This window comes from Penaeus monodon, chromosome 5 (genome assembly GCF_015228065.2).
Source record: "Penaeus monodon isolate SGIC_2016 chromosome 5, NSTDA_Pmon_1, whole genome shotgun sequence".
Classification (NCBI taxonomy): Eukaryota; Metazoa; Arthropoda; class Malacostraca; order Decapoda; family Penaeidae; genus Penaeus; species Penaeus monodon.
In genome coordinates, this window is record NC_051390.1 from 29,686,342 (window position 1) to 29,696,061 (window position 9,720).

The 9,720-nt window shown below is 41.9% G+C and overlaps 1 protein-coding gene across 1 annotated transcript in view; it reads left to right on the forward strand.

Moving 5' to 3' along the window:
• Positions 1-9,720, forward strand: part of LOC119573513 (oxysterol-binding protein-related protein 6-like) — a gene marked incomplete in the record, with an annotated part of 110,822 nt that overhangs the window by 61,545 nt on the left and 39,557 nt on the right. Inside the window, 2 exon segments of the mRNA XM_037920728.1 lie at positions 3,153-3,328; positions 3,463-3,675. Coding sequence (XP_037776656.1) covers positions 3,153-3,328; positions 3,463-3,675 — 389 coding nt within the window.

A 9,720-nucleotide genomic window follows, 5' to 3' on the forward strand; every position in this document is an offset into this window, starting at 1 on the left:
ACACACACACAGATGTGTATTTGTAATTGTATCTTCATTCTTCCGCTTTAAAAATTTTTTGTAAAATGCTACAAGAAATTCATATGTCCTTATTTGGTGTGGGTGTAAACTGACCATCCAAACTCAGCACATTCACCCTGACATTGTCTTCTCAGGCACATGTAACAGGCCATACTTAGATGTATTCTTGCATTTGCTATTATAATTCTTTGCATTAGGGAAAGTAGGGAGAAGCAAACAACAATCACTTCATTCTCTAAATGACATTTTGTAGAACATGAAGTGGATGATTGTACCCCATCCATCTCCAGCACTCATAATTCCTCCTTCATAAAAAGTTTTAGTTGTACTGGAGGAAAGGGATGAGAACAAAGTTAACTGTTCCCTCCCTTCCACTTCCCCATAAGCCTAATCATGTGCCTTTCCAATTTGTCATCATTGGTGAGTAAGCATATGATTGTGTTTGCTTTCCTGGAGGTTGCTTTTGTGCAGTATAGTGTTACCCACTTTTATTTACTATCAGGAGACAGATTTCTAGTCAACCATACCAGGACCCAATTAAACCATGTGTTAATGTACTATAGGATGTAGTGTATGATTATATGCAGTTTTGTTTTTTGTTGCATTTCTGTAGGCCATATTAGCAATGAATAATGAGGGCTACTTGTACATCAAATCCTTTAATAACCAAATTAGAGAAGTTTCCATCATCAGCAGTGTGAGCCATGGTTTGAATTATCCTTAAAAATGTGCTAATATACACATGCATAGGTAAATTGTATTGAATTCATTCATTAATAACATGTTAATAATGGCCAGAGCTGAGGGATAATTTTCATATATTTGCCAAAACTTATTCTTTGGTAGCACATGATTTGTTTAACTAATAAAGGAATTTAACCTGATAGGCAGTTTTGCTGATATCCACCCCTAAATTGCCTGCCATTATAAAACAAATTGGATTTTCTTAGTAAAGGTCCTCTACTCCCCAGGGTTGCCCACAGCTCCTTCTCCAGCGACATTTTCTGATTAATTCATTTATCCAGTCACTAACTTCAGCAGCAAAATTAATGGCCGTAGACAAAAATTCAAAGAAGGGCAAAATCAGTGGAGGCCAGAAGGCCAGCTAATTGACTCCTTGATGACTAAATGCTTGTGGAGCCATCTTTGTGTATACAAAATTCATATAACAAAACTATAGTTGATAGTGCAATTAACCAGTGCCATTATGTTAACCCACTGGTGCCAGGAAATAATCAGAGCAAAATTGCTGCCATGCAGGGTTAATGTGAAGGTTGTCCATGAGATGAAAATCAGAACTGTTTTTTTTTTCTCTCTCTCTCTCTTCTTCTGTTTCTTCTTTTTCTTTCTTTCTTTCTCTCTTTCTTTCTTTCTTTTATTTTATTTTCCTTTTTTTCATCTGTTATTCTGGACAAGCTTATAATATTATATTCTCAATAAAAGTATTGAAAACAAGCATTTAGGCTCTTGGTCAAAAACTACCTCTATTGAAGCCATAAAAATGTGTATAAAGCATGCAGAAGGGGGCAGATGCCATCCAGAATGATTGGATTCAGGCTTCTCACTTTTTTTTCTTTCCTTTTTTTTCTTTAACCCATTTTTGACGGGTAGTATTCATAGAGGCCCAGGACTCGCTGCCGGGGGCTTATATCGTCACCCGATCATGTGCGACCACTCATGCCAAATACTAGCATCCATGCCGTTGCTTCGTAATACTACGAAGATATGTTGTAATTTCAGTTTTCATTATTTTCTAAAGTCTCTACTTGCCATACTTCCTGATAAATTGAGACTGAAGGATACTTTTGTTGTTATATAGACTCCATAGTTGATCATTATTCAATCTATAGTCCGAATAAAATAAGCAGTGTGTGGCATCATGGAGTTGAAATCATCGGTTCGTTGTGTTTTTTTTTTTTGCATGGTAAAAATGAGTGTTAAAACCGACTTAATCACACTTTCACTGGCAAAAAAATAATCTTTTGCCGTGATTGTAACAAATAAAAACTCATGGCATGTCCATGCATACTCTATGGCATGTGCGTACGTGCCCCCAGCAGATGGTCCCGCCATGCCATGGCATGTGCGTACATGCCACCCGTTGGCAATGGGTTAAGGATTTTTAGCCAGAGTACCTGCTAGGTCACAATATTAAATGGAGGCAAAGGAATATGGGACTGATCATCCCTTTTAGGGGGCAATAACCTTACCAGTGCTATTTCATTTGCATAAAAGAATGTCATGTATGTTTCCTGTTATATAAATATATACTCACTCTGCATATGCTTGCAATTAAAATTTACAGTATATTTTCATATGGATGATAGTGTGTGCAGGCATGAATATATGCATGTTTGCTTGCTTCCATTGATGAATTTATTTTTCATCATAAGAATTATCCATGATTACTTTGATATTTCTTATTTTTGATTAATTTTATGTCTATAATGAAATTGGTCAGATGAATCGGAAGAAAATTAAAGAATAACATTTTTACAGTGATTATATATATTCAGTAGCTTAGATATATTTGTTGTTTGTAATTGTCCCAAAAAATAGAATCAGGAAATTAAAGATAAACTGTATGAGTTACATAGCTTTTAGGACATATCTATAGACTTCAGCATTAGAGCCTGCAAGGTTTCTAAAGAAATCAATCTTGTTTTCTCATCAGATTATAGGCTAACATTTTTGGCCTTTCAGGTTGCTTTATTATTCATAACAATTCAGTTTTACTACTATAGTAGCCATATTCTAGTCCTTTGTTTCTTCCCAAATTCTATAGTTTTCTTCCTCATTCATCTCGTGAGAAGTGGTTTGCAAGGAGGTTTGAAGAACTGTTGTAGCTGATGAAAAAGGAGACAAAACCAGAATAGTTATGTCTGTGTAGGGCATTACCTTTTTCACTCTGAATATTGAGACATTGACTGAACTCCATTATGTTGCCAAACATACAAACCAGCCTAGCAGACGTCCACCAAGTGCAAGCATTCAGAATCATTGTTTTATGCAGCAAACTGAGCCCATTTTGCAGTCCTTCTGTCTCTGTAGTATGAGTAAATTAAACATTCCCAAGATGAATTTAGTTTAATGAGATTTTGCTAATAGTTTGGATCTCTCTCACAATACAGCTGCAGAGATTGAAGAGGATGGGAAGTGCTTTACTGGACGGAGGACCAGACTTCCAGCTCCTAAACCTCTCACAGAAGACTTTTCTGTTTGGAATTTCCTTTACAAAAATATTGGAAAGGACTTGTCCAAAGTTAGCATGCCAGTGACCCTTAATGAGCCTCTGAACATGCTGCAGGTATTTTTTCTTAGTCATGCATTGTAAAAATGAAGACTAATTTAAAAGTATTATATGTAAGACGAAAATAATGGCTTGGATATTAATTTTATGACTACAGGATATAGCTGTCACAGAAATTAATTCCATTGCAGAGGATGTGTGAAGAATTAGAGTACAGTGAATTATTAGATAAGGCTGCTGGACTTGAGGATCCTGGGGATAGGATGGTGTTAGTAGCTGCCTTTGCAGTGTCAGCTTATTCCTCATCCATCTACCGTGCAGCTCATAAACCATTCAACCCTCTTTTAGGCGAGACTTATGAAAGCATCAGGGAAGACAAAGGCTTCAGATTTGTGGCAGAACAGGTGAGTAATGTTGAGCAGGATTAACTCCTTCAAGCATTTTGAAGCAAATTAGGTCAAAATGGTGTGTTGTAGGACAATCAGTAGTGACAAAAAATACACAAATGTGTCCAAAAATTTGTTATCCTATCTGCATGAAGCACCCATTACTGCTGGGCCATGTGTATAGACATCATAACAAACGGCTTGATCTACTAGGCACGGCTATACACGTGGGAAGTTCCACTATATGTAGCGGACTCCTGCTCCCAACGGCAGGACAGTTGCCAGAAATCTGACACCAACAGATTTCTAATACCATCATCTAAGGGTTATATATATATATATATATATATATATATATATATATATATATATATACATACATATATACATATATACATATATACATATATATATATATAATATATATATATATATTTATATATGTTTCAAAATATATATATATATATATAACAAACTATATATATATATATATATATATATAATATAAAACTATATATATATAATATATATATATATATATATATATATATATATATATACAAACAATATATATATATACATATATATATACATACAATATATATATATATATTATATATATATATATATATATATATAATATATATATATATATATATATATACCAAATATATATATATATATATATATATAATATATATATATATATATATATATACAATTATATATATATATATATATATATATATATATATATATAAAACTATATTATATATATATATATATATATATATATATATATATATATACATATCAAACCAAGAAGTCAATGGATTGGTCTGGCAACAGGAGCTATGAACTCGACCAACAAGAGCATTTGGAGATGTCGGTACCTATGCAGAAGGACCAAGCTGTGTGTCTTCAAGGCCTTGATACTGCCAGTTTTGCTCTGTGGAAGCGAAACCTGGACGCTATCCTGTGTCTTGGAGTCTAGTCTTGATGCCTTTTGTAGCAAGTCCCTTCGCTGGATCATGGGGTACAGTTGGCAGGACCAACCGGCAGTTACACAGTGAGACTGGCATGGGACCCATTACTTGCATAATTCGGGATCGCCAACTCAGGCTATATGGGCACCTAGCTTGTTTCCCTGTGGACGACCCAGCCCATCAGGTTGTCTCTCTGCGAGACAACCCTGGAATTAGAGATAGGCCGTGGGCCTGCCTGGAGACTCACCTCGAGGGATCCTCGTGGCTGGAAGCGAAGGGTGGATGCGGCCATGCGCCCCCATCAGCGTTAGTCCCTTGATGATGATGATGATAGATATATATATATATATATATGCACATATATGGACTACGCTACCAAGGTATGTAAAACTCTCCGTAATTTCAACGTCCTCTCCGCAAACATGGATCGACTGAACAGGTTCCCCTAACAGGCCCCTAAAGTCCTGAATCTTGATCTTGGTCCAGGAGACCTCTAGGCCTAAGGGCTTTGCCTCATTGCTAAATGCATCAAGAGCTGCCAGCAGTGACTCCAAGGACTCAGATAGTATAGCAACATCATTGGCAAAGTCAAGGTCTGAGGCCTTGATATTGCCTAGTGTTGCTCCACACTGACTTTGGCTAGTAGCTCTGCCCATTATCCAGTCCACAGGTGTTGAAATGTGTTGGTGCAAGGACACAGCCTTGCCTCACCCCTGAATTAATTGGGAAGAAGTTCAACAGAACCCCACCACACATTACAACACTTTCAGTACCAGTATAAAGTCTTGCTATTAGGCCAATAATCTGTGTCGGAATTCCCCTGAGTCTCAGGATCTCCCATAGCGATTCCCGATGCACAGAGTCAAACGCCTTCTTGAGGTCGATGTAGGTTGCAAGCAACCCACGACCTAACTCACAACAGCGTTCCACAATTACTCGAAGCGCTAGTATTCAGTCTATTGTGGACTTGCCAGGAGTAAATCCAGACTGCTCTGGTCTCTGATGCCTCAGTAGGTGGTTGTGGATCCGTTTCAGAAGAATGTTGGCCTGGTATGCTGAGCAGTGTAATGCCACGGTAGTTGCTACAATCCCAACAATCCCCTTTCCCCTTCCAGAAAGGGATGACCACTTCCCTCATCAGGTCAGGGGGAATGGTACCAGACTGCCAGATGACAGTCAGGACTGTATGCAGGCCCCAAGCCATAGGTTCACCCCCAGCCTTTAGCAGTTCAGCAGGGATATCACATATGCCTGCAGCTTTCCCACTCTTCAGCTTGGAAATCGCTCTCCTAACCACTGTTAGAGTAGGAGGTTCCTCGCTGATGGGTGGCACAGGTATTGTGACATTGCTTGCATCCAAGCTAACAGTTGGAGGGTCTACCTGGTACAACTGCTCAAAATACTCAGCCCAACTTTCACGAACCCCAACATGATCTGTCCATCCGCTGATCGGACTGCAGTCATCTGTGAGGAGGGGTTAGAGTTCAGCTTTCTCAGGGCTTGGTAGGCAGGGCGAAGGTCGTTTACCAAGAAATGGCCTTCAACCTCCTCAGCAAGATTCCTGATGAACTGTTCCTTGTCCCTTCTCAGCAGTGTCCGAGTCCTACACACCATGGAGCAATGCTAGACTTGATTATCATTCAGCCGAGCCATGCGGCACACTTCAGTGGCCTCTAATGTCTCCAGGGCTGCTTCAAGTGTTACGTGCTTGAAGAGCTCCCACAGAGCAACTGTATCCATCAGGTTGTCAAGTTCTGTGAATCGGTCAGAGACTGCCATGCTGAACCCACGGGCACACTCCTCCCTTAGTCTGTCCAAGTGAAACACCTTAGGGTGGCCACTGGAGGGACGGGGAGTTTTGAAGTGGACCCACAGGGTAGCCACAACCAGTCTATGGTCAGTGCCACAGAACTCAGCACTACGGTAAACCCTGCAGTTCTGGAGGATCCTCCATCACGTGCTAACAAGATTGTGGTCAATCTCCTTGGCCACTGTACCCATATCGCTATACCATGTCCAGCGATGCAGGTTAGAGCGCTTGTACCAGGAGCCAGATATCCTCATTTTGTGGGACCTAGCCAAGTCCTGGAGAAGGAGGCTATTCTCGCTGCTAGGATCAGCTCCTGAGCCATGGGGGCCGACAGACATCTCATAACCAGCTCAGTCGCAGCCGGATACCGCATTGAAGTCGCCCAGAACAATGCAAATATCTCGCAATTGTCTGCCACAGATGAGAGTTTGGCGTAGAATGCCTCTTTCACATGAAGTTTACATACATCGGTAGGAGTGTATACAGCAATAAGAGACATGAAGCCAAAAGCATGCTTCAGTCTCAGTGCCATAATATGCTCATTAATCGGTGTCACCTCAACTACCGAGGGCTGAAGTCGGCTGGAGATGGCTATGGCTACATCCTGGAGGTGGTGACCATCACTGTAGCCCAACCAGTAGTAGGTGTACTCACCCATACTGATCGTGCCGCTACCAGGTCTTCTCACTTCTGAGATGGCAGCCACCTCTACTCCCAGTCGCTTCAATTCCCGCTTTAGCAGAGTTAACCGCTCATCCTGCCGCAAGGACCAGATGTCCCGAGCGCCTACCTGGAAAGCTCGCCTGACGTATAGTCTCAGGTAGTCACTCTGGGTGCACGCCACCTCTGCCGCCCCCGCTGATGCTGCCCCAAATAAAGGGGGTTGGCAGGCTGTGAGGCCACCCATCCACCAGTGGGGTTCCCGAGGGTTTTGCCCCACAAACTTCATGGTGGGTTGCCGCCTGCAGGGGTGCAGGCAATGAGTAACTCTCATTCCAATCCTGCACCCCTACATTTGCTCTCCCAGCAGGACCCACAGCCCGCCTTGTTTGCTGGGTGGGAGCGACAGCATATCCATTTACGTGTTGCGTTGCCGGTGGGTCTTTCTGGGGGGGAGGAGAACAGGCAAGGCCCACCACCCCCGAGATGCCCCATTACCCCAGGGTGGTAGAGGGCAGGAGTTGGTATGGAGCCAGAGCGTGTCCACACACCGGTGGGCCATAGCTCCATACCTCTGGGGCCTCCTGCTGCTCAGAGATCCCCCACAGGTTAGCCTGGGACCCTTTTTTGCACTGGGCCAGCCAGTGGTGGAAGCTGCAAGCGAGAAGGCATACAAGCACTTAACACTATCTAGGCTGCCACACCATCGCTTCACATCACCTTGCAAGTGAAGCACCTACCATATATGCTATATATATATATATATATATATATATATATATATATATATATATATATATGCATATATAAATATATATACATATATTATATATATATATGTGTGTGTATATATAATATATATACACACATATATATATATATATATATATATATATATATATATATATATATATATATATATATATATAAATAAATATGTATATATATGAGCTGGTTGTGAGATGTCTGTCGGCCCCCATGGCTTAGGAACTGATCCCAGCAGCAAGAGACATCAGAGACCGGAGCAGTCAGGATTCACTTTTGGCAAGTCCACAATAGACTGAATACTAGCGCTTCGAGTAATTGTGAAACGCCGTTGTGAGTTTAGTCTAGGGCTGCTTGCAGCCTACATCTACCTCAAGAAGGCGTTTGACTCGTTGCATCATGAATCGCTATGGGAGATCCTGAGACTCTGGAATTCCGACGCAGATTATTGGCCTAATAGCAAGAGTTAAACTGGTATTGAAAGTGCTGTAAAGTGTGGTGGGGGTCTGTCAAACTTCTTCCCTGTTAATTCAGGGGTGAGGCAAGGCTGTGTCCTTGCACCAACACTTTTCAACATCTGTATGGACTGGATAATGGGCTGAGCTACTAGCCAAAGTCAGTGTGGAGCAACACTAGGCAATATCAAGGTCTGAGACCTTGACTTTCCCGATGATGTTACTATCCTATCTGAGTCCCCTGGAGTCACTGGTGGCAGCTCTTGATGCATTCAGCAATGAGGCGCAGCCCTTAGGCCTAGAGGTCTCCTGGACCAAGATCAAGATTCAGGACTTTTGGAGTCTGTTATGGGGAATCCGTTCAGTCGATCCATGCTTGCGGCAAGGACATTGAAGTTACAGAGAGTTTTTCATACCCTGGTAGTGCAGTCCATAACTCTGGGCTGTCAGACCAAGAAGTCAACAGACGGATTGGTCTGGCAACAGGGGCTATGAACTCGATCAACAAGAGCATTTGGAGATGTTGGTACCTATGCAGAAGGACCAAGTTATGTGTCTTCAAGGCCTTGATATAGCCAGTTTTGCTCAATGGGAGTGAAACTGGACGCTATCCAGTGTCTTGAAGTCTCATCTTGATGCCTTATTTAACAAGTCCCTTCGCCGGATCAGGGGGTACCACGTGTCCAACCGGCAGTTACACAGTGAGACTGGCATGGGACCTGTTACTTGCATAATCCGGGATCACCAACTCAGGCTATATGGGCACCGAACTTGGTTCCCTGTGGATGACCCTGCCCATCAGGTTGTCTCTTTTTGAGACAACCCTGGGTGGAGGAGGCCTGTGGGACGACCCAGGAGACCATGACTTGGGCAGCTCAACGAGACTTGTTGCGAGGAATTAGAGATGGGCTTAGGGCCTGCCTGGAGACTCACTATGAGGGACCCTCATGGTTGGAAACGAAGGGTGGATGCGGCCATTTACCCCCATCGGTGTTCACCCCGTGATGATGATCATAATGATATATATATATACATATTTACATATGCATAGATATATTAATATATATGCATATATGATATATATATATCTGCATATATACATATAAGTTTGTGTGTATATATATATATATATACATATATATATATATATCATCATCATCATCAAGGGGCTAACGCCGACGGGGGCGCATGGCGCATCCACCCTTCGCTTCCAGCCACGAGGATTCCTCGAGGCAAGTCTCCAGGCAGGCACACGGCCATCTCTAGTTCCTCACGACAGGTCTCGTCGAGCTGCCCAAGCCATGATCTCCTAGGACGTCCCACAGGTCTCCTCCACCCAGGTTGTCTCGCAGAGAGACAACCTGGTGGGCAGGGTCGTCCATAGGGA